General features: G+C 34.5%; 1 protein-coding gene across 3 annotated transcripts in view; it reads left to right on the top strand.

Moving 5' to 3' along the window:
- The window catches only part of ATG2B (autophagy related 2B), a 44426-nt gene that overhangs the window by 2700 nt on the left and 15670 nt on the right, over positions 1–26056 (top strand). For 2 of the 3 annotated variants that reach the window (XM_079309567.1, XM_079309565.1), the window contains exons 2-30: positions 942–1104; positions 2935–3087; positions 4028–4130; positions 4979–5141; positions 5467–5646; positions 6573–6669; positions 7673–7855; positions 8508–8662; positions 9309–9420; positions 9575–9836; positions 10711–10861; positions 11400–11492; positions 11660–11848; positions 12936–13209; positions 14257–14362; positions 15421–15613; positions 15790–15932; positions 17013–17170; positions 17423–17595; positions 17900–18050; positions 18878–19077; positions 19829–19909; positions 21512–21618; positions 21871–21963; positions 22778–22848; positions 23804–23880; positions 24117–24287; positions 24766–24907; positions 25675–25877. In XM_079309567.1, the coding sequence (XP_079165693.1) occupies positions 942–1104; positions 2935–3087; positions 4028–4130; positions 4979–5141; positions 5467–5646; positions 6573–6669; positions 7673–7855; positions 8508–8662; positions 9309–9420; positions 9575–9836; positions 10711–10861; positions 11400–11492; positions 11660–11848; positions 12936–13209; positions 14257–14362; positions 15421–15613; positions 15790–15932; positions 17013–17170; positions 17423–17595; positions 17900–18050; positions 18878–19077; positions 19829–19909; positions 21512–21618; positions 21871–21963; positions 22778–22848; positions 23804–23880; positions 24117–24287; positions 24766–24907; positions 25675–25877 (4347 nt within the window). The remainder of the gene's footprint in view (positions 1–941; positions 1105–2934; positions 3088–4027; positions 4131–4978; positions 5142–5466; positions 5647–6572; positions 6670–7672; positions 7856–8507; positions 8663–9308; positions 9421–9574; positions 9837–10710; positions 10862–11399; positions 11493–11659; positions 11849–12935; positions 13210–14256; positions 14363–15420; positions 15614–15789; positions 15933–17012; positions 17171–17422; positions 17596–17899; positions 18051–18877; positions 19078–19828; positions 19910–21511; positions 21619–21870; positions 21964–22777; positions 22849–23803; positions 23881–24116; positions 24288–24765; positions 24908–25674; positions 25878–26056) is intronic. The other variant, XM_079309566.1, reaches the window with a different exon arrangement.

The following is a 26056-nucleotide window of genomic DNA, read 5'->3' as shown; positions in this document are numbered from 1 at the left end:
TACTTATTTTTTTCAAAACTTATGCATTGAATTTATGCATTTTCTCAGGTAAAATCAGTGTCCTTGTTCAAAACTCAGGAAGGTCAAACCCACATTTTTTCTTGCCAGTTAAAGATGGTCCTATTGCAACCCAATCTTGAGTAGAGTCTTGTTTACATTGGAAAGTTGCACTCACTGAATTTGGTATGTGCATAAGATTGGGTTTTATTTCTTTAAAGCAGTCTAAGTACTTCTTATCTAAGAATTTGTTTTAACTGCATTTTAAAATCAAAGCATAGACAGGAACTCACTTTTTTATTAACCTAAGTGTGAAGAATATGTTTCATGTGTATGGATGTAATGAAACCTATATAGAGCAACAAGGGAGTCTTGTGAGGATTGTGGAAAACTTGAAAATCCTAAATAAGGACATTAGAGCTGGTGTGGTACTTTGAGCAACTTGGTGCTAGCAGTGTTTATGATGCCACTATAAAGATATGATTTAGAAATGGCAAATATGGCACAGCAAGGGAGGATTGTTTGGGTCCATTGTTCCACTATCACAGAGAAGTCAAAAATGAACTTTACATTGAAAGTGCATGCTATACTCCTGTCATAGAAACTAGCTACTTTTTGTGCTTTTACTGTCAGTTTGTTTTCAGTTTACTTCAAGTACTGCCAAAGAAAGAACAGATTAACTTTTGCTAGTATTCTAGTATTTATAAGTGTAAATTAGCAGATTTTTTTTTTAATAGTGCAAAAATACAGATTATACAGCCACCACAGAGAAATTCTGAAAGGTAAGTAGTTTGAAATTGCAATGGAATTGAAATACTTGAAGGTGTCTATTTTTTTGTCTAATTTTCTAGTATCATCAAAGTGTTTTATTTGTTAGATATAAAATGATGGGTGTGATTTTAAAAAATGTTATGACTTTTAAATTTTATTTTATTGCTTTTTAGTGTCTTAATGAGATCTTGGAGTCTGCTGATGCACCTCTGGAAGTCACGGATGGATTTATCCAATCAATTTCTTTATCTGTCCCGTGGGGGTCGTTGCTGCAGGATAACTGTGCATTAGAAGTAAAAGGATTAGAGATGGTCTTCAGGCCAAGACCAAGGCTGGGTAGGCTTATTTTTTGATTTTAAAAGAGATTCTTTACAGATTTTTAGGGTCAAAAGTCTACCCTTGCTTTAGTCATTTCTTAGCCTTACTTAAAATAGCATTTAGCTTCCATACATTAATAATTGAGAATTAATAAAAGAAACTGTCAGGTGTTTGTCAGTTTGTTGTCAACTCAGTTTTTGCTGTGTTAAATAACTTGAAATGCTTTGATGTTCCTACTGTTGTATGTCTCCCAAGTTGTTTCAGACCCATAGAAACAGAAGTGTGGGAAGGAGTTTTTGCAGTTTTTGGGTTTTGTGTGAGCAGTGCTATGAGTCAGTGTTAGTAATGGCTCTTGGGTGGCAACAGGGCAGCACCATGGTGTAAGACTGGAGGGGAGAGTTATGGGAGGTTCTGGCTTTCTTTGTCTACTCTGGGCTAAAAGTTGCATCTTCTTGTATATTTAGAGAACAACAAGTGCAGTTTAATTACTATTGCTGTTTGAAGTAATGAATTTAAGCACTCTAAATACATACTAACTTTGATTATAATGCTGAGAGGATTGTCTTGAGTTCTTCTAGCTTGTCTGTATCCAGATGCTTGTTACTGATCTAGCTTAGATTGTCCTGATGATAAATTTTTACTGGTCATCAATCTTCCATAAATTCTATGGAACACATAGTGCATTTTTAGTTGTGAAAATTGTTTGAATGTCTGAAGGATTTTGATTTGCTATCCTTCTTGTAGTGTAGATAAGATGGAAGATAATTTTTTTTTAAACATAAAAAGAAGGAAAAAAAGCATAAAATTTCTCTCATCTTTTGCTTGTTACCTTAAATGACTTATATGCTTACGTGTACTCTACATGTCAACCTTACTTGTTTAACTGGAATTAAGTTTTGAGCTATGTTATTTTCTGATGTAAGATTATTACTTTGAAGGAATGGTAGTATTAGGAAGAAAATTTTATTTCTTCACCTGCATCCAAATAGTTCTCTTTGATGTACAGTGTTTTATAATAGACCAAACAGTCTAGAAAAAAACCCACAGTGCTGGTTTTATCACACATCTATAGCCATGTGGATGTTTCCAGACCTGAATGCTTAACTCAAATGTTTTGCCTGTTTAACACATTTGTATTTGAGCTAGTTTTATTTTTGTCTGCTTATATTAGAGTGTGATAGTTTAATTTGATTAAGTTTTCTAATCCATAGTTTTATAGTATTTGCTCACAATGGCCTTGGCATTAGCTGATAGGAATGTGTTGTCCATTAAGTTAATCTGGCTGTTGAAAAACTTGTTCAGCTTAATACCTGCTGTGCTCTTGGGTTTTATTATGTTTTACTTACTATGCCGGGTCTGTGTTAGGTATTTAAAACATATTTAAAATATGCTAAGATAACATTTTAAATCTTGCTTAGTGTTTCTCCATGCAGGATACATTTCAAGAGAAATAAGAAACTTTGAAATAATTCTTGAAAATAGGACTTACATCGTTTTTCCAGTTATGCCTACAAAGACATACCAATATAGTAAAAAAACTCCAGAAATTATTTAAGTGCTTAAATTACTTAAACCACTGCTGAAAATTGATTACACTGTTGATTACTTGATTTCATCCTGTTTATACTGCGTTTTCAAATGCCAGAATCTTACCAGTGCAGTATAAATAGATTATGTTAATTTTAAAGTAGTAAAGTCTAGAGATTGTAACTAAATTTGTTTTTGAGTATAACTTCTTACTAAACTGTAGAAACTCTTTTCTGTATGTACCAAATGTACTGCTCTGTTTTGTTTTTATAGTTTCATAAAGTTCATGTTTAATTTATGAAGACTTATTTTACTCCACAGCATCTGGTTCTGAGCCTATGTATTGGTCAAGTTTTATGACCAGTAGTATGCAGCTTGCAAAAGAGTGTCTTAGCCAAAAATTGACAGATGAACAAGGAGAAGGGTCCCAGCCTTTTGAAGGACTTGAGAAGTTTGCAGAAACTATTGAAACAGGTATGAATCAATTATTGACATTTGAATTAACATCTGAGATTTGATTAGTTTATGCTGTGTCTCAATTTTACAAGATGGCATCTCAACTGTCCTGACTTATGTGACTAAGTTTCACTTGCTAGCATTGCTTGTAAAATCTAAAGTGAAATGCAGAACAAGTGATCTTGATTTTGAAGTGGGGGAAAAAAAGCCCCATTTACTTCCTAAAATATTTGTATACTTCCCTCAGTGGGCAGATTGAACTCTGTTTCGAGGCAAGTTGGTGTTTGTTCTCACCAGAATAAATCCAGCCAAATTTGTGCCTGAGGGATTGGTGACATGTCTTGGTTTTGGAGATGGCTGAGTAATTAATCAATTGCTAATAGTGATGCTGTTGAAGGAGAAATGGAGAATGTATTTTCAGCTGTGTTTATGCAAAGCTACATTGTATGCATCTCCATAATCCCACCATGTTGATAGAAATATTTTGTTTGAGGTGATTTATCTAAGTGGATAAAATTAAGGGCTTATGACTGCATTATGTGGTAGAGAACCTCGTGCAGAAATGTGTGAGCTAAGGGAAATGTTTAAAGTCCTATTTAGAGGTGGAATTACTCAGTCCAGGCAGCTGTTTAGACATGGTGCACAGTGAAGGTGTTACTTTCCTTGAGGATCATCCACACTGAGCTACAGAAAAACTTGGTTTGAACTGTCACTCACTCAAGTGTCTGAGCCTTGGAGAGCAGTTGTATGCTAGGGATGTACATATTGGTCATTTAATAGGGGTTTATATTGTCTGTTGAAGTCTTGTTACCTTATTAAACTCAATTGATAATTTGAAATAGATCTGAAGTAAATATTAAGAGCTTAAAATCAAAAACCATTTAATATAGTTACAAAAGTAATCATTCAGTAACTTGACTTAATAGTCTACACTTTTTTTTTGGTTTTCTCTTTTAAGTTCTAAGAAGAGTGAAAGTTACCTTTTTAGATACTGTGTTACGGATAGAACATGTGCCGGAAAACTCGAAAAGTGGAACTGCACTTGAAATTAGAGTTGAAAGGTAATATTTTTTTTTCCTGAGGCACTTTTTGCCATTTCCTGTAATATACATTTTGCCCATACACACATGTTCTTAGTATATATTTAGACACTCACTCTTGAGCATCTCTTTTGTAATGCTAGTGGGCATTGTCTTCACTCAGGTTTCACTTAGCATGTTTAGGATAATGTTATTTTAACCATCAAATTAGAAGAGTTCTGTTTTTTCCCAATATATATTTTCAGCACCCTCTACAGTTAATGAATAACATTTCTTGGACATTCAGTGTATATTGTTGGCCAGTCAGGCCATGTGTGCAATTGGAAAAGGGAACTGACCCTATTGAGTAAGACACTTTAAATCTTTTTAGAAAATAAGGCACAGACCTGAAAAAAAAAAACCCCAAACCCTGCAGGAATTTAGGTTCTGTATGAGCTTTCAAGAGAGCCTATGTGAATTCTCTTATTACTTTGAACATGAATACAGGTTCTTAATATAGATTATTTTCAAGCTATGGGAAAGTGTAATCATATTTTCTTGCAAAGTGTTGAGATCAGCATCAAACAAAACTGATGCATACCAAGAGATGATAATGAAATATATTTGGTTTTAAACATTTGTAAACTTCAGGTTATTGTGTGCTCTGAGGTATGTTCACACTGGAAGCACGTCTTGGTTTTCTGGTGGTGTCCCATAGAAAAGTTAAGATTTCCACCTGTTCCCAGAGTGTGGTGGAATTTTATTTCATGACAGTGAACTGCAGTGTAAAAGTATGGAGAGAGAGACCACGTACAAACTTAAAGGCTAAAAGGCACAAGGAGCAATTTGCATGCACCCACTGTCCTTATTTCCTTTTTTTTGCCTCCCAGAACTATGTACTGTGATGAAACTGCAGATGAGTGCTCTGGAATTAATGTACATCAGCCCACAGCTTTTGCTCACAAATTACTGCAGCTCTCAGGTGTCTCTTTCTTCTGGGATGAGTTTCCTGCATCGGCCAAGTCCTCCCCAGTGTGTTCAGCTACACAGCTGGTAAAAAGAAATGCATTATATAAGGATGTAAAATGATGAAATCATGTATGTTGCACTAATATATTTGATTTTAAGAACTAGAAATTTAAGAACCCTGTAATTCATGATTCTGTGGGAATTTGCTGTTCTTTTTTCAAAGACTTAATGTGTCACATTCTATGTGCCTTGTTTTTTCTGTTATCAATACATGTTTTTTTGCCTTTGTCAAATTTATAGTTTGTAAAGTGATTATTTGTGTGATAGACTTATTTAAAATGTTTGTGTTTTACATTTTTTTTCTTAAAAATGGGATGCATTCTTACTCCTTTATCTGTAACTTTTTAAGGCAACTGAACCAAAGCTTTCACCTAGCTGGAATCCAAAAATCATTTATGAGCCACATCCACAATTAACAAGAAACTTGCCAGAAATTACTCCTTCTGACCCTGTACAGATCTGTAAGCTGATTGGTAGAATGGAGTTAAGCCTAACATTAAAGCAAAATGAAGTACTTCCTGGAGCTAAGGTTAGTCATGCTGTCCTGGTCTTTAAATGAATAGTTCTGTAGAATTTTTTTTCAAGTACATATGAAAAGGGTATAATATTCTCAGGAGAACAGAACTGGCATAGTTTTCATGTTGATTCTTTGCATTCTAACCTAATAAATACTTGTAAAAAGTCATCTTTATAATAGCCAGATGAGTCAGGGCACACTGAAATCTGTTAAATGAGAATTCCTGCATGTTAGAGAGAGACTGAATTTAAGTGTTCAAAAAAGAAATAGACATGGTAGTGAGTATATAAGTAAAGCTATGTAATATATTCTCCTTTTTCCAGTTTTTAAATTGGCTGACCTGTTTTGTATAGTGTACTGCAATTTATAGAAAAAATGAAGTTTCTACTGCGGTAGAGAGGGGTTTTTTTATGTCCAGCAATTTGTAGTCAATCTTTAACCATTCTTGTTTATTCAGTTAAGAAGAGTCCTTCAAAAGTAAAATAACATTTTCCTTGGTATGAAATAGAGAAATGCTGCCAATTTCAAAAGTAAAAATATACAAAATAGAAGACCTTTGTTGTTTTAAGGTCTATTTCAAAAGGTAATTTCTTGAGTATCTAATAATTAATAAGTAAAACTAACTTTACTTTTTATTACTTTGGGAATTATTAAAGAAAAAAGTTAGCAGTTTAATGGAATTCTTGATTTTTTTTTTTTTCTTTTATGGGATTGTGTATTTATTTTAATTTAGTAGTCCGTGTCACATCTGCATTTATCCTGCAAAGCTAAAAGTTGAAATAAATAAGAAATTACATTTCTTGTTGTATAGAAGGTGAAGATATTGGTGGAATGATTGTATTCTCTCCAGCATAAAAATCAATTTTCCAAATAATTGATTCAAGTTGTGTGAACAAAAATCGAGTGTTCTTGACAGCATTCTTCCTTTTTCTTTTTAGTTGGATATAGATGGACAAATAGATTCTGTGCATCTGTTCCTGTCACCAAGGCAGGTTCATCTTCTATTGGACATGGTAGCAGCTATTGCTGGACCAGGCAAGTGAACATTCTGTAAAAGTTAAATATATATTATAAGAATCAAATAAATGACTTTTGCAAGGAAAAAAAAGTTCCCTCCATTGGAAAAAATTTGTGGTGATACATTATTATGAGTTTTTATCTGATATTAGTAAAATGCTTTATGGCTGCTGTGAGTTAGGATTATGATTAATTTGTTGTCTTGAATTGCAAATTGTATATCAAGCAATGAAAAAAGCCCAAAAATAAGGCTTGACACATGACTGCATAATAATACAAGAAATGAGGAAATTCTAGATGGGGAAAACCAGGAGACCATATAAATTCTGGTTCTTGTATCTTCTGTTTCACAGGAGGAATTTAGCTTCTTTGTCCTGTGTTTTAGTGACAGGCACAGAAAATACAGAACAGGCTGTAATTGTGAAGAATCAAGGGCAGTGTTTCTACTAGTGCAGTAGAAATATGAGAGTGGTTTGGTTTGTTCCCCTTATCTATTTTATGTAACAGCATTTATTAGGGTAGATAATGTTTTTTAAAGATGTCATATCCTGGTTAAGTGCTTAATTTTTCTAATACTGATGTACGTTTTTATTGGATGTGTTAATTGTTTTTGAACAACTGGAGAAGTATTACATGCAGTTTCCCATGTGTCATCTTCAAACCTGAAACTTTAATAATTCCTTAATAGTAAAACCTTTAAGAGAGGTTGTGGCCTTAGTCCTGAGCTGAGTGAGAAGGGAAATGTGTGCATATTGTATGCCAACACACTGCATATATAATCTTGAAATATTTTCATTGGATGTGAAGTTAAAGGCTTGGAGAAAGTAATCTGTTCGGAATAAGTAAAACCTTCAAACCAACAAAATGCACAAATGTACGCATCTGATACATAACAGACATGTCTATAAATACGCATGCAAATATATGCACCAATTATTCATTTTCAGATTAATTTTTGAATTTTGTCAGGCATACTGTTAAGGAGATTACAGTAGGATTTCTGTCCTTTTTTTGAATTCAGAGAGTCTAAGCAGGATAGACTTGTCAAATAAGGATAGGAAGAACCGGCCAATGCAACAGGAGGATGAGTATCGGATTCAGATGGAGTTGAAACGTTATTTAAGGAAAGAGTCTTTATCTGCAGGAGCATCATCTGAGCAAAGCTTCTATGAGACAGAGAGTGCCAGAACGCCTTCTAGTCGTGGCAAGTATAAAAGATGATGCGAAATAGCAAATAACCTGTTGTTAAGGTGGTTTAAATTGATTGTTCGTCTTTTAATCTTAATAATTTTGTATTAAAATAGCTTTGCCCTGAAGTTATTATATGCTATTAATTGTAAAGTTCAGTAAAAAATTAACTAGTTCAAGTATCAGGCTAGACTTGGTTCAGTGTTTCCTTAAAGCTATTCTGTTTATGTTAATGGGCAGCATGCTAAAAACACATAGAGCATGCCATCTTTTCAGATGTGTGGTTGAGGAAATTGCATCTAGAATAATAGTTGTGTTTAGTTTATTTTATGTGAGTACTTTTTTTGCTAGTTATTTTTAATGTGAAATACTTTGGTTTGTCAAAAGGAGAATGTATCAATTTATAGAAATTATACCAATTCAAATATGAAAGTGAAATATTTAACTGTTTGAATATTCAGGAGGTTTTTTGTTTTTTTATTTTTTATTTAAATCTCTCCCCATAGACACTACTAGTCTCATGTCAAGAAAACTTGGGACTTCTGTAAATGATGTATTTAGCTGGTTATTCTATCTAGCAGTTAGATTTCTGGACCTAAGAATGCATTTCTGTTAGAAATTTTTTTTAGTTAGTAAATAAGTCTTTACTATCTATGATTCTCTACTAGAGGAAGAAGTTTTCTTCTCAATGGCTGAAATGGACATGTCCCACAGCCTTTCCTCCCTTCCACCTCTTGGAGATCCTCCAACCATGGATCTAGACTTGTCTTTAACCAGTACATACACAACTACACCAGCAGGATCTCCACTGAGCACTACAGTGGTATAGTATTAACTGCATTCGGGATCTGTTAGAAATTAACACTTCTGTCTGAAACTGTTGCATAATTGCTGCATTCTTTAGAATGTCAGGAACTGTTGCAAGATTCTAGAACAATTGAAATTATTAGAGCTGATAGTATTCCTTTTCTGCTATGGAAATGGTATTGGAATTATTCTCATTTATTTGGCTACTAAGCTAGGAAATGTTTATGATTTATTTACTTTTGATTACTGCATGTGTACCACTTGGTTTTCTTTGAAAATACACCACACAGGCAATGTTGTATGTATGTGTTGTGTTAAATTTTCCCTTTCTACCATATAAAAACTGTGCTGTTTTTATCACCATCTTTCCCAAATCTGTTGTGTACCTTAATGTTGAAAACCACGGAGAGTAGTTTTGGAACTAGAAAATATGTGCTTATTGGGAATGCAACTTTAGCTTTAAAGACCTCTGGAATTAAAAAGCATATCTCAAAGTAAAGCACACCTGCATTGATAAGTTGAGCACTAATTCTCCATGTAATGGAATTCTGTTGATTGTTTATGCATGTTGGAGTTTTTGTTCATTTACCTTAGTATTTGTATTTGATTTAATATCTAACAACTCTTTGCAAATTTAAAGTCATATATATTTTTTGTTTTAGCTGCAACCAACTTGGGGTGATTTTCTTGATCGTAACAAACAAGAATTGCAGCCTCCGAGAGGTTCCTCGCTAACAGCCAATATGGTGCACCAGACTTCCTTAAGAAGGACATGTAAGTAACAATAGACAGAGATAGTTCTCCTTAGATAATTATGCAAATGAATTGTTATGCAGCAACTTGGTAAAAGAAATGAAAATCTAAAGTAAGATGATTTTATAAATGTGTTATTGCTGAAAAATTACGTGAACTTAATTTTGTATTTCAGCTATTCCATCCAGATCTGTTTCTGTGGATGAATCCAGACCTGAGCTACTTTTTAGACTGGCAGTTGGAACTTTCTCAGTGTCTGTACTTCATATTGACCCTTTACCCCCACCTGAAAGTTCACTGAACCTTAACCCATTGACACCAATGGCTCGGGATTTCTTTGCCCGAATAGAAAAGATTGAGCCAGTTAAGTTTTCAACAGAAGATTTTCTGTCCTTCCGAGAAGTATTTGCAGAAGCTTGTTCTCATGATCACCTTAGGTATAACTTTGCTTATTAATAAATATAATTAACAAAAATATATTTTAAGTAAATTTGAATAAAGTAAGTTTATTTCCATAGGAATTGTGTCACTTGATATTTGAATTGCATTCGACTTCTTTATTAACTTCAAAATAGTCTTGAATTTTGACATCTGTTGTCCAAGACGTCTTTTTAAAAAAAAATTAAAGCAGAAGAGGACAGGAGAATAAACATTAAAATCACCTAGCTTTTTAGTAGATGAACTAAGTTAGGTACAGTTTCTACAACAGAAGTCTAGAGACTCAAGAATCATCAAGTTAATTATTTCTTCAGAAATAGCTGTGTTTTACAGGCCTGTTGTTATTCCAGTATAGTGAGTACTGCTTGAAGGAGCTTAGGGTTTTACTTAGTGCAAAATATGGTATCAGTAAGGAAAAAGCCTAAGTGAGAACAAGATAATAAAGTCAGGCAAAAGTTTTTTTGCAGAAATTTTTTACCATCCCAGTACAGTGTAAGAAGTAAAATATTTAAGGGTGTATATACCATTTTTTTTTTACCTTGCATATGTAATTTAGGCTTTGTGAGACATTTGACTTCTTCATTGTCTATCTAAGGATGTTAGTTTTATATGAACCACACCTCAGGTTAGATGCCTAAAATGTTCTTTACAAATTTCTCTATGCTAACTATTGTTGATTATGTAACATGAGCTTCATTGTCTTTGTTGCTAAATTCATTATAATCAGATATTTTCATATATTTGGAGAAATTATGTGTTTTAATGACTTTAAAAGCATTATAGTGATCCTTTTTTTGCATACTTAAGTCTTGACTTTTCATAATTGTTTTTTATTTATGCTACTTTTAATAATTCATAATTTTTATAATCCAGGTTCATAGGTATTGGCATCAAAGTGTCTTATGAGCAAAGACAAAGGACTGCCTCTCGAAGTTTTAGTACTGACTTATCCATTGGAGATATGGAGTTCCTGGAATGCCTTTTTTCTACTGACTCTCATTCCATGCAGCCTCACTATACAGAGGTATGTTAAAAATAGAGGGAGTTCCATAAAAAAGAAATGTTAATTGTATAACTGAGAATGCTAGATTTTTAAAATGGTTGTAATTTAAATGTCTCCTGATACTTCTTAGTTTTTTAAATATGTTACAGTTTTAAGATAAAATTTATGTTTTAATTCTGAGCTGAAATAGTGAACCCATCTCCTGTCGTACGTGACAGGAACAGCACCAAGTAGCCAAACTTTGTTAGTTACTTCTTTTAAATATGCTTCACATGGTTTGGGCATTAGAGTAAATGCTTTCCAAAAATTAAGCAATGGAATTGAGCAATGCAAAGGTTTCTTGTGGTTGTGATTATTCTTGCAGCTTTTTTAATGGTCAGAGACGTACAGTAAAGTAACTGAGTATGTGGATTGAGTAAACAGTTGAGCTGGGGCTCTGTTCACTGACTTCAGTGTGGGGTTATCTGTCTCTTCTAGGTAAAATGTTATAAATATATTTTCCTCTGGCAACTCTTTCCTTCTTATTTATTAAGCATTTTTAACTATTTTTTTTCTGAAGCTGCTGACATTTAATTCTGAAGAAAGAAGTGATTCTCATTCTATGCCATGCCTTCAACTACATTATAAGCACTTAGATAATAGAGGACCTCAGGTAAGATGGGAGATTAAAAAGACCAAGTTTCTGTACAATAACCATTGTGTGATTTGGTTCATTTAAAGAGAAAATTGATTGTAAAACAGAGTTCCTAATCCTACTTATTATAATTTGTTTCACTGTGTTGTGTTGAAGATTTTAGTGCTTTTTCTCTTTCTTTCCAGGGTAGTCAAGGGAGACTCAGTTCTGTACCACAGAAAGCAGAGTTACAAGTAAAGTTAAGTCCAGTGTTTTGTGAGCTGGATATTAGTATTGTAGACAGATTAAATTCCTTACTTCAACCCCAGAAACTAACTACAGTGGAGATGATGGCATCTCACATGTATGCTTCTTACAATAAGCACATAAGTCTGGTAAGTTTAAAGTGAAATTGATTAATAAACTTACTGTGTGTTTTTGCAGGAGGAAGTCAGGGTGACAGTAAGCCTGAGATTGCTGGTTTTAATTGATTTGTGGTGGCTGAGGTGCTTTTTTAAGTGTAAGAGGTTTTTTTTTGTTTGGTTGGTTGACTGTGGTTTGGTTTTTTTCCAGCTTCTGCCACAGAGTAGTAGCCATCTGACACAATCTCATTTTTAGTCAGTGCTTGTGTGCTTGAAAACAGACTGAAAGACAGTGGTAGATGCTTACAGACTGTGTAAGTTCTCAGCTTCTTGAAGCTAGGAGAACTGGGCAAAAAAAGAGTAATCTTGACTGACTTAGCATCCCTGATCTGTCCCATCATGCTCTCTAGCAGCTGATATGAAGTGTTGCTAACAATTCCACTTCTATGTTGAAATCTTTAGTTGTCACAATCAGCCCAGTTGCCTCTGCTATGCATTACCAGCCTTTGGGGTAGGTGACAGAGAGAATGGGAGGCATATGCATTGCATTCTAGCCATCTGGGACCAACAGAAAGAAGTTGAAGCTTGTTTGCTTTGGTTTGTGTTGTCACAATAGCATTAAACCTAATGACTTTTCTTAAAACACTTGAGGAATGATTAATGCAGTTAACTGATTTTCTACTCAGCAGCAAAAATCTCCATGTAATTTTATTGCTACATTTATTGATTACAGAAAAATCAGCTTTCAAAACTAAATAAGAGAATCCTTATTTAAAAAAATCGTAAGACATCAGTAATGTTTGTAAATATAATTGTCATGCAAGTTTGATTCCTTTCAATGATCAGCAAAAACAGGAGGATATGAAGGACATGAAAGTAACAGGAGCTGGATACCTGGACTTCCTGAAAGGGATAAATACACATGATAATAACTTGTAGTTTTTAATCAAGTGTATGAGACATGGTATTTCCTAACTGCAGCTGGGTATTTTTTGGTACTCTCACTATCCAATTTAAGAGGAAAAAAAATTGCAATAGTCACTTTTAATGCTGTTTTCTCTAATTCAGAGGATTTTTTTATTCATTCTGGCTTGTGTTTTTTGTTGCTTTATTGTTTTAGCACAAAGCATTTACTGAAGTTTTTCTGGATGATTCACATACTCCTGCAAACTGTAGAGTTTCAGTTCAAGTCACTGCCCCAGCCTTAAAGCTCTCTGTTCGCTTCCCAATACCTGATCTACGGTCAGATCAGGAAAGAGGACCGTGGTTTAAGAAATCACTTCAGAAGGAGATTCTTCATCTTGAATTTACAGATATGGAATTTAAAACTGAATTTATAGGAGGGTCAACGCCAGAACAAATTAAATTAGAGCTTACCTTTAAAGAGCTAACTGGTAAGAATGCTAATAATATATTCAAAAGTCCTTTTTTATTTTCCTAGGTACTAGGTCTTCTCATATGGAGTAACCCAGGGAATGTCTTTCCACCTGAATTTTGGAGTAGATATGCTATCTCTACTGTAGTTTTGTGTTCTGTACTAAATATCAACAAAAGTCCAAACAATACTACTAGGAGGAGAGGCTGTGTATCCAGTTCTGGGCTCCTCAGGCCACAAAGATATTGAAGGGTGTGGAGCATCTTGCATACGATGACAAGCTGTAGGAGCTGGGCCTGTTCCATCTGGAGAAGACGTAGAGGGGATCTCATAAATATATGAATATCTCAAGGACAGGTGCCAAGAGGATGGTGCCAGACTCTCTTCAGTGGTGTCCAGAGACAGGACGAGGAGCAATGGCTATAAACTGAAACACAGGAAGTTTCACATTAATGTGAGGAAGAACTTCTATAGGTTGAGGGTGGCAGAGCACTGGGACAGGTGCCCAGGGAGGTTGTACAGTCTTCATGTCTGGAGACATTCAGAACCACCTTGGATGTGTTCCTGTGTAACCTGCTCTAGGCAGAGGGGTTGGGCTAGATAATATCCAGGGGTCCTTTTCAACCCGAAGAGTACTGAGATTGAGTCTCTAAATAACTATAATTTAAAAACTTCAATAATTTCATACTTCTAATATCTTTCAAAGTAATAAATCTATGAGACTGGTTTATATTTGTAGTCTTCTCTCTCTTATTTTGTGTACTTAATCAGGGCTGTGACAAAAGATAGTGATGTTATAAATGTATGATATAAATGATGTAAATGCAGATATGTATGCATTAGTAGCATCTGGTTTTATAAGTACTGCTAGCTAGAAAATAATTTGAAATAATTTTTGTTTCTAAAAGTTAATTATTTGGAAGAAGAGATAGTAAAATTTGCTTAAGTAACTTAGTAGGTAGCATTGACTAGTTAGTCTTTTTAGACTCCAACCTTAGGAGTGGCTAACCTGAAGTTAGCAGTCATCATTCATCTGTTAATTTCTAAAAAATCTCTTTCTGTTCAGGTTCATTTGAAGAAGATAATACAGAAACACCAGTAAAGTTTTTTCAGGTGTCAGGTGGCACAGATGGAGATATAACATCATCATCAGACAATTTTGACTGGCCTCGGTAAAATACATTTTCATGTTTTTAATTAATAGTGTGGATTGATAAACTTTTTATAAAATACTGTTGGTGTTCTGATTTTAACCTAGAATGTCTGTGTGGTAAATGACTGAAAATATTTTGCACAGAAAGAGCATGTAACTATTGCAAAGACCCCAAGAATTTATAAAGAAACCCTGGAGCTTCTACATTTATGATAGTACAGTATGGTTTTTTAATGAGTGATGGCTACTGCATGGACTTGAGTAAATTTCAGTGAAAGATAGATAAATGATTAGGGACTTGAAACTTTTTCCCTTTTTTTTTTTTTTTTTTTACTTTGCCTTTCCTCCTGCATTTATGACTGAATACCAATTAACCCATCTTAGCTTAATTTCATCTCAAAATAATATAAGCAATTAAAAATAGTAAGAATAATTATATTGTGACTGAAATATTGGAGCTTATATCACATGTAAGGCAATACAGTACTTCAGACTTACTAAAGAGAAAGACCTGGTAGCTGAAGCATATAGTAAGATGTTTAAAGAGGCAATTTTAGATTTGCTACAGAATTTGCTGTGTACATTTTTTGCCACAAATTTCAGTGGCTTTCTGACAGCAATTTTATATGGACATTTTTTCTTTTATAATGGCACAAATCAATTTTTCTATAACAGTGTTTACATGTAAGAAGCTACACCATGCAGTAGAGCATTTTTAATAGCTATTAATGGTCTAGTGAAACAAGCTTTATTTTGGGAGACTACTAAGTTTTTCTTAGGTCACCTATATGGTCACCTGATGGAGTTGAAAAAAGTGTACATTTAACAGTTTTTTTCACCTGGTGGTACCTTTTTCATGTCCATTTCTGTGTACAAGTTAGTTTTTTTTCTTAGCAGTATTGCTTTGGGTAATAAAATATGTTACTATCTAATAAAAAAGTCCCTGGTCTTTTGAGCTATTTAATCTATGTGCATTTAATGGCAAGACAGTAGAATTAGTGGACATGTGACAGAGCATAGATATAAATATTATAAGCATCTCTAATGGCTTATTCTGCATAACTTCTCTAATGTCAGGATTGTATTGAAAATAAACCCTCTGGCAGTGCACTCTATTCTGGAAAGGATAGCAGCTGAAGAGGAGGAAGGTGATAATAACTTTCAAGAGGAAGAAGAAGGAGGGTCTCATTCTTTGAAGGATGTCTGTGATATTAGAAGACCAGAGCCTTCTCCATTTTCTTCTCGTAGGGTCATGTTTGAAAATGAAGAGGTACTATATAATTTTGTTACTGCTTTGTGCTTAGGATAGAAGGACTGAATACTTTCTAACTACTTTACTTGCAACTTCTGGCTTCCACTTTTGGTTTTGCTTTGGGTTTTTTGTGGCATTTTTAAGTTGTTTTTGGTTTTTTTTAACTTGAGAATTTTTTTCTTTTTTTCTCTCAGATGGTGATGCCAGGAGATGTAGTTGAAATGACTGAGTTTCAGGATAAAACAATTAGCAATTCTCATTATGTACTGGAACTCATGCTACCAAACATTCACTTAACACTACCAAGCAAAAGCTTTTATGAAAAACTTTACAACAGGCAAGTATAATTGTTTTGCTTGGTTATCATGACCTGTACTCTCAGTTCTGTGTGACTTGTGGTAAGAGCAATGGTCTAAACAGGTACAGCAGGAACTCATTTGTATAGTTTATTTAAAAACACAGAGTGCTATATAAATATTTTTCCAGGTTAACATGACACCATTGTGTCGTGCATCTGATTGGAGCCATGGCAGCTATCTGCTAAAAAATATTTGGCAGATTTTGTTCACAAAGGGTGAAGCTAAATTGTCTTTGGCTCTCAGTGAATACTTTGTTCAGATCTTTCTGCAGTGTTACATTTTACTCTAATCTTTCTGATTTTTTCTTTAAACAGATTATTATACTTCAAAAGCTTATGCTTGATTTCATTCTTTCCATCTAAAATTCTGGAGCTTGCAAGGCAGTCAGAAAAAATCCCCTATTCCAGTTTTGTAAGGCTCACAAAAAATGTGGAGAAAGAGAACCCAATTTACAGCTGGGTGTTCACCATTTATTTCTGGTAGTTTGCTGTGTGAAAAAACAAAATTATTCTGGATCGTTACTGTGCTATGCAATATGCAAGAGAGATGCTGATCTATTTTAATCCCTGATAGATATTACTTTACTTCAAGTATTTTCACTTTCAAAGTGACAAAGCAGAACCTTCCTTTGACTATTCTGTTGGGGTACTTCTGTACTGTATGCCACATGTCTTTACCCTGACAGACACAGTCACTTAAGATCAAAGGAATGAATGTTCCTGCAACTTGGTTGAAAAGTTATGTGATCACAATCTCAACTCCTCCTCCAACCTACTGAGCTAATAGATACCTACTTATAGAGGCTTTTGTGTCAGAATCACATGATGGACTTTGATATGTGCATACCATAATTACAGAATAAAAGTTACTTCCATTTTTTATTGCTTTTACTCTGAATATATTATTGTTTCTTGTGGTGGTGAACTTTATTTCTTTATTTCTTTGTAGAATCTGGAATCTGTTACATAAAGTCTGCAAAGAACTTATGCTTGACTGACTTAATACAAAATGAGAATATAGTCATATATTTTGTGTAATGATAGCGTATTTCTTCCTAGGATCAGCAATGATTTATTGTTATGGGAACCCACTGCTCCATCTCCTGTAGAAACATTTGAAAACCTTTCTTATGGTGTTGGACTATCCGTGGCCAGCCAGCTCATCAACACTTTCAGCAAAGACAGCTTTAGTCAGTTTAAATCTGCAGTTCATTATGGTAATACATTTAATAAATCATCTGGAAGTATAGTGCTTTGGAAGCATAATTGGCTGAAGTGATTAAGGTGTTAGGGGAAAGATTTTTGTAAACTTACGGGAAAACATAAACCAAGAAAAATAAAAGGTAGATTACTGTTTAATTGGGTAAAATAAGTGTGAAATTGAATTGCATTACCAATGGAGAAACAGTGAGTTATTGGCATAATATGTGTACTAGTTAGAGAATGTTGTTCTTCATTTTATCTGTTAGATGATGAAAGTGGATCTGAGGAAGAGACACTACAGTATTATTCCACTGTTGATCCAAACTATCGTTCACGCAGAAGGAAAAAGCTTGACTCACAGAATAAGAACTCACAAAGCTTTTTGTCTGTTCTGCTAAATGTGACACATGGATTAGTGTCAATATTCACAGATGTAAAGGTGAGGCACTTGGGCTGAAACAAGTTTTTTGTTGTTTTGACCATGGATCCCCTTCATGCTGTATGTACTTAACTGGAAGGAGGTAGTGTTTTTAACAGTAATTCTGTAATGTTTATACTACTATCACTAGGCAGTAATGCAGCAACAGTATTTTGCAAATTTTGTTTACTTTGCTTTGCATGAGAATAACTGAAATGCAGTCAGGAAAACATGTATTATTAGCAAGCATTGTGTTGGTTTAGACTGCTTAAATGCAGCAAAGTGGCAGCAAACAATAATTTTATAATTTCTGTTCTTCCTTCAGCAGGATGATGGAAATACACTGGAAGGAAAATACGGTGAATTTTGGTTGGAATTCAACAGTGGTTCGCTTTTCAGCGTGACTAAATATGAAGGCTTTGAGGACAGACACTATGTTTGTCTCCATTCCAGCAGCCTCAATTTATATCATCAAGGTAGGGGTGGGATTGAGGTGGCTTTGGGACTAAATTTGAAATTAACAAGCTTGAAGCTTTTTAAGGGAAAGGCTGTATTTTCTTCTCTTTTCTCTCATAGTGCATCATTTGGCACAATGAATATAATTTATGGCTAATGTTTCTAAATGCTACAATAATGCAACTTCATTACAGCTACATTTAGTTACAGTTTAGCTCCAACTTTACAGACAACTGTTGGTCTTTAGAGATATTGTGATCCTCTAGCAAATTAGTATACAGCCTATTCTTTACTATGAAAATACACTCTTCCTGCAAATTATTGCTTGATTAATTGAAAAAGATACAGGTTACCAGTGGTTGCTGTATTTTTCCCGAATTGCTAGTTGTAGTCTACAGGTGAAGCATTTTGATTGTGTAGTTTGTCTGTATCTGGTAACCCTTATGCAGCTAAACCTTTTAAGGTTTTCCCCTCAAATGCCTCTGCATCAGTGTTGCTCATGTTTCAGTGCAAGACTGTGTGTTTAGACATTAGGCTGGCACTCATAAAATGAAGAGGAGGCACGTGTTCCTTCATGTAACCTGTAGGAGATTTCTAACCTTTGTTTCAACTTGGCTATTTTGTTGGGCAAATAAAAAACTCAATCCCTAATTGCCACATTGAAGATTATAGCTAGAACTGTGGTTTTAAATATTAGATCACCCATAAACTTCCCTTCACAGTACTTGGTTGTGCATGGCTAGCTTTGGTAATTAAAATAATTTTGTAGGCTTTAAGCATAAAAAAGATTTTCCTCAACACTTCATCAGTAACAGCTTTGATAATTGATTCCCAAATCTCTTTGCAGGTTTGGTAGATGGAGTCGTCCCTTCCTCTGAAGTACGATTGCCCAGCACAATACGTCCCCATTGGTTAGAGCCCACCATTTGCTTTTCTGAAGAGGATGGTCTGAGTAGGACCTCTTCAGATGGTGTAGGAGTGGATAGTCCAAGTATGCTGACTGTTGCAGTCAAAATCCAATCGGATAAAATAGAGAGCAATACAAAGGTTTGTGTTATTTCTACTATTACAAGTTGAGTTATCTCAGTTTCTATGGAAGCATCTAGATATGGAGTTAGAAGGGTTGTAGATGAAGAAGCCATATAGTTTTAAGACATTAATTTTCAAACTATAATTTTATATTAGAATCTTTTGGGTGGATTATAAAATTTAAGCAGCAGCTTAATTTAATAATTTTTCCAATGCTTCACTTTGACCTTTTTTGTTTGTTTTTGTTGAGTTTTTCTGGTGACAAAACAGGCAAGAACAAATACAGAATTACCCTGCAGTTAACTAGCAGTGTCATCTAATAGGCTTACCTATTTGGAATGGGACTGGTAAATGACAGTAGCATTCATTAGTGTGGCTGAAAGATGACCTCTTAGGTGGCGTAGTGGTGACAAACAGGTTGGTTGAGTTACCTAAAGAAGGGTTCTGCAGACCAGCAAAATGTTGTGGAGGTTCAATTGTCTCACATGTGAACTACTTTGGGTTGGTACTCCTAGTAATTAATGCTGAATCCCAGAGTAAATAAATGTACAGGCAGCCTTCCTTCCTACCCCCACAAGGCTGCCATTTCTACACTATCCTGTTGCAATAAGTATGATACTGTATTTTCCAGGTTTTCTGTATTGGGAAGCAGGTTTTTCTAGGGACCAGGAGATTTTTGGGTGCAGAAGGATAACACTGTTTCATAATGTAGATGTGACATAGTTATATGTATTTCATGTAAGCCTAGTCAAGTAACTTTGTTGTGCAGGAGTTTTTGGTTGCTGTTGGACTACGAGGAGCCACCCTTCAGCACCGAGTACTGCCTTCAGGTTTAAGCTGGCATGAACAGGTCAGGTTACTACTGTTTTATTGGCTACATCTTCAGTTTTAGTCTCATTACCTTAACTGTCAAACTAAATCTTGATTGAAAATCTTTGTGTTAGGCTGTGCCATATTGTCATACTCTGCTCTTGAAAGTATTATTCATTCTTTCCTGTTTCTCTTTAAGGCCATTGACAGATGATAATCTTACTTCTAAATTATTTCTTGTCTCTTCACTTGGTACTGTTCCTCTCATCATCCTATCTTTCTGCCTGTAACATGTCAGGGAGGCTCTTGATAGGGGCTTGCTTCATTTTATTGGGATTTGGGTTTTGTTTAAAATTCAGATGAAAAGTCTCAATAGTGCAATACCATTCAAGTACGTAAATAATCCTCAAGTTAAAAATATCTTCAGAACAAACAAATGTGTTTGCAATACTGAAAGTATTTCTGTATTTTTTCTTTCTGCTCACTTTATCCCTAAAATCTCATTTCTCAGTTGTACATTTCCTGTTTTGTATAGCTGGAATAGCAGTGCTGAAGGACTTTGGGGAGGCAGTGAGTAGCAGTTTACACAAACACTTCTGAATAAGAAGGTTTGTAGTCATAGGTGTGGGTGCAGAGGTAGAGCACAGCAAACAGGGCTGAAGCCCCTTGATCTGTGTGTGCACGAGGCAAGAGGTGCCATTAGCACAGGAGCAGTGTCCTTGCATGTACCTGTCCCATACTGGGTTACAGATAGTAACCCTTGACTCTCAAGCTTAAATGTGTGGAGCTGAACTTGAGACTTTGGACACTGCTATGCTGTTGTTTTCTCCTCAGCATAATATTCCAGTGGGTTTGTGTAGCCTGCTTTACACAATGTTGCTTCTTTGCTCTATGAAATTTTTCTCAAGTTATATTCTCAAGTGAATCATGGGCAATCTTTTTTTGGAGGAGGAGGGGTCAAATAAAAAATTGTCCAAAGAGGTAGTTAGAACAAGAAAAAATTAAAAGACTAGCAGCAATGGTATGTCCCAGGCTTGGAATATTTTAAGAATTTTTATAGTGTAGCATATTTGAGAGGGAGCTATGACAGATCTTAAAGAGGAGGATAGCAGCTATTTTATGTGGTAGTACATGAAAAAGCTATTTATACAATGAATGTGCACATAGTTCTGAGTGTATTTCCCATACCTGCCCCTCATGAAAGACTTGAAGATAACCTGAACAATGTAGAGTGTTACAAGAAAAGTTGATTTTCAGAGAGAGAGCAAGGAAAATGCAAACACTATAGTAACAACTACAAAGAGGGGCAGTGTATGTGTGTATTTGGGGAGTGTTTTAAAAATGCATTGTGAAACCTTATTACAAGGAGCCACTTGAGTGTATGTGGATTAGTCTTTTCCATACCTTTGAAACTGCAGTTTTTATGTTGTTTTTTTGGTGTGTTGTTTGCATTCCATGCTTCTCTCTATAAAGATATTGAGTAAGCATCTGTAAATATCTGAGACTATTCACACCTTTTCCTTCTACTAATCTAAGATTTTATTGTCATACCTATTACAGACTTTAATTTTTGCTCTTTTGTCATGTGTAGTTTGTTGATTTGACAGATATTGAAGTATTAATATGTTTGTGATTTTTTTAGATTTTATATTTTTTGAATATTTCTGATGAACCTGTTTTGGGATATAACCCTCCAGCTACAATTACAACTTTTCATGTACATCTGTGGAGTTGTGCTCTTGATTACAGGTAAGTAAAATCCAAGTGTGTCACTTGGCACTGCAGCTATATACTTACTCTTCAGGAATCTTCAAGTACTATAAATAATACTTAAGCATTTTTTGGCAAAAGTACTTTACAGAGTTCCCTAAACTGGAAGGAATTTAAAGTAGGATATAATATGCCTAGATCTGGGAAGATGGAGTTAGATAACCTATAAGGCTTTAAGTGAACTTCCAGATAGGTACAGAGCACTAATTTGTTTTTCCTATTTGTTATTAGGCCCTTGTTTTTACCAGTCAGATCTCTACTTACTGTTGAAACTTTCAGCATTTCCAGCAGTGTTGCAGTAGATAAATCTTCTTCTACTCTCAGGTATGATTTAAATCATTGTGAATCATTTAAAGTTCTGTAAAACTTGTAGTGCCTGTTGGGTTTTTTGTCCTCAGAGCCATTCATGCTGTGTAAATGATCCCACTGGTTTCCATCTTTCGAAATACACTTTGCTCACATGTAATCCTGCTGTTTTATTCTGTTAAATAATCTTGTTTGTTTATACTTTTTAGTTGGCTTGTTTCCTTTACCAACAAGCAATTCTGCACTTTTAATAAGATTGCAATGTCCTGAAATGAAGTTATGTCTATTTTATAAATTAGTAAGATAGGACCTTAAGATTTCTTATAATTTGTTACTTGGAGACAGTGTATTAATTAATTTAATATTTAATGACTAATGAAAATACCTGTAACTTCTAATAATTTTCTTGCACCTTCGGTTGAAAACTCATTCTGTTTTACCTCTTCTGTTGTGAAATAACTACCAAGTTGATTGTTTTTATTGTTAAAACCTTTTAAGTGACCTTTGAAACAAATCTTCTGTTAACTTTATTAGGAAAAGAAAAAGATAAAAATAGAAATGAGTGTTAAAGATTAAGGCATTATTTCCTATTCTAGGAAGGACAAATAAATAAATTGAAATGTAAGAAATACTAAATTAACAATGGGGAAAATATCTTACAGTGGTTAATTGCCAATAGATTTGAAAATTATGAAAGGTTAAAGTGAAGAGTTTGGATTTAAGATATGTTAGGTATAATAGTGTTTTAAAATATTTTTTAATACTGATTTCTTTAGAATTATTGCACAGCGTTTCTCTAGCATTTTTATTTCATCTTATTTTTGTCTTTTAGAATAATTTTAGATGAAGCTGCTTTGCATTTGTCTGACAAGTGCAACACTGTCATGGTGAACCTCCATAGAGGTAAGGGTGGTCTAGATGTGACTAATAAATTGTAGAGCCTAAGGAAACAAAATTATAGGCATATTCAGCATATGTAAAGGTTATTGAAGAAGAGGACTGAGGAGATTAGGAGCAGCAAGTCTAGTATGAGAGAATAGTGCAATGCTGATAGAAGTCTGAGTGCTCTGGTTTGGATTTGTGAATCCAGAAGTATGTCAGAGAAAAGCATCTAGCAATTCCTCCAGTATCTTGTTACAGTTTAATAATGGCGAATTGAAAAAGCATATACTTAAAAATCTGAAGTTTCACAGAAATTTTATTGGAAAAGAGATCTCAGACATATATTCTAAATAGTTGAACTTGGAAGTTCCTACGTGGCACAGCATTGTAGGTTCTGAAAAGAGCCATACCAGCTGGGTTGTCTCATTGAAACAGTAATAAGCTTTAAGGACTGAGGAACTTGAGTCAATATTTAACAAATGAATTGGAGAAATAACAAAACCTTGTGCTCACAAATGTGTATTTAGCTTAGGTAAGAGATCTTTAGTAAAAGTGTGCCTGTTCTGTTAAAAAAACAAGAGGACAAATAAGTTATTCACAGCACTGAAAGATTAGTACAATATGAACATGTGTTCTCTCTCACTTCAGCTAAAAAATGGATAGAATGTTTAGTCATTCAGCTTCTGTGTGCCTTGATTTCTCTAACTGACACAGATGGGATAAAGATAAATATCTTAAAAGATTACACTGCACACAGATGGTGGTAGTGGGAGTGATATATTGGACTGAAAAGATTCAAATTCTTGATTTTAGTAGCTGAAACTTGAACTCTGAAAGTAATCCTCATAAAAGGAGATGCAGATACATAAAAGGTTTTTATTCCTTTACAGCTTATGCTGGTTTTAATGGTTTCATAACTATAGATAGGTAGGGTTTTGTTATTTTCTTAGTAGTTTTTTAAATTATTGTATTTCAGATTATGTTCGTGTTATGGATATGGGACTCCTGGAACTAACCATTACAGCAGTAAAATCTGATTCTGAGGGAGAAAGAGTAAGTATTTAATCACAAACAAAATAAAATATAAAATCTTCATGAGAGACTGTGATTTGAAAATTACTTTATTATACTTAAAATCAAAGAAGGTTTTTCAATTTACTTGTATTTTTTTTAAACTCCTTTTTTGACTAATTAAGTAAAATAATTTTAAAACAACTGTGTATATACCTTTTTATGGAACTTTAGGATCATTTGAAGTTTATTCTTGTTTTTTCATTGTTGCTATCTAGACTAAACCACGTTTTGAGCTGCACTGTTCCAGTGATGTAATCCATATTCGTACCTGCTCTGATTCGTGTGCTGCACTAATGAATCTCATACAGTATATTGCAAGTTATGGTGATTTGCATCCACCTGCTAAGACAGAGGTTAAACGTGGAGTTAGCAAGCCAAAAATGAAGGTATAAAATGGCAAAATGATAGCATCTTAACTTTCTGCTCCTTGGTAATGTATTTTAATTTTAATCCCATTATATTTACAAATAATGAGATTTTCTGCAAAGAAATTAACAAACTGTATCTAATTTTAAATATATTTCAGAGTTTAATATTCACATAAAAATAATAATTTTTTCCTGCTTTGGTAACTAAATATTTTAAAACATTACGCTGTTTGCCTCTTGTACTTTATTCTTATCTAAAGAGGAAAATTCCAGGACATATGAGCTGTCCAGGTACGCTGATCTGAATACCCTGAACCATAATGTTCTAACCTACTTTATGAATCATCCAGCTTGGTGTTTCAGATCACTTGACTATTTAACAAGTTAAGATGTTTTTTCTCACCGTTTAGGAGCTGTGAATCAAGCTGTTCTAGCAAAATCTTTTTTGACATTTGTTTCTTTTGAGATGTAACTATGCATAGTTCCTCTCCCACAGGTAGAGACCTTTAGCCAACCATCTTCCCACGGACCAGGCCTTGCTGAATCAGAGCAGCAGATTTTACGGGATCTGATGAGTGATGCAATGGAAGAAATTGAGACTCAACAGACTGCTTCTGCCATGAAGCAAGAGTCCAATGGTGAGAATCCTCTGAAGGCCTGACTACATGTCAAGTACAACTTTCCTGGAAAGAAAGTGGGATTAAAAGTTTGATGTAGAGATGCTGCAATAAGAATGGGGCAGTTACTTAGGATATCTCAAGTCTTCAAACTGTGGAACAGATTCTTGCTTTTAATAGTAGTAATGCAGAAGTGCTTTGAGATTCTAGTCAAATACACATTACTGAGGTATTGAAAGCAGTAGGGAAGAAATCTGTCTCTGGGACTCTGTCAATGCCCCAAATTCTGTAGGAATATGCGTTAGTGTAGGGAAATCCAAGACCTCTCTTCTGTGTATGAAGGAGGTCAGGAAGATGGTACAGTTCCAAGCCACAGGAAGAACTTTTAGCTAGAAAGTTTTTTTTCAATTAGCAGATAGTTGATTTTATTACAGGATTATGGCTTCTGTATCATGGCTGGAATGTAATTCGGCTTTAAATTTGATAAGGATTTTATACTGCAAGTGGATTTCTATTCCATTACTATTTCCATGCTGTCTGGTCTTCTTTTCTGTCATGAAAGTGAGCAGTCACTGTAGTACTGAAAGGTTGTGATGCTGTGGTCTTGCTACCAGAATGAGAAACCTGAGAATTGTATGTTATTTATAGTAGGAATTGATTCAAGATAAAATAAGCAAATTTCCTTGATAACAATTGAAGTAACAAGTATTAATTTACATAATTTTAGTATTTTGCAAGGATTTTTACACTGAAACATGTTTTTTCTTCACCCTCCTTTTGACTCCCAGGTGTTTTGGATGACAGATCTCAAACTCAGGAACCATCTTGCTCAGATCTCTTCCTGTTTCCAGATGAAAGTGGGAATGCCTCACAAGAGCCAAGTCCCACTTATGCTTCATTTACTCATCACCTGTTAAGCGAGGCCATGGGAGATGTTCCGGCAGAAAGTGATGATTTCTGCATTCTATTTGCTCCTAAAGTCGCTGTTGCTGTAAGATCCTTTGAAAATTACTTAAAAAAATCCATATATGAACTGTATTAGAGAAAGCCTATGTGAAACCTGGACAAATAAGATAGAGATTTCTGTGATTAGTGATGCTTTTCTGTTTGAAAGCAGTTATGCATTGTTACTGTTAGGAATGAGTGCAGGTATTTTCAAGTAGATACAAT

Source organism: Erithacus rubecula (genome assembly GCF_903797595.1).
Source record: "Erithacus rubecula genome assembly, chromosome: 6".
In the NCBI taxonomy this organism is placed as follows: domain Eukaryota; kingdom Metazoa; phylum Chordata; class Aves; order Passeriformes; family Muscicapidae; genus Erithacus; species Erithacus rubecula.
This window is presented reverse-complemented; position numbering and strand designations above follow the sequence as displayed.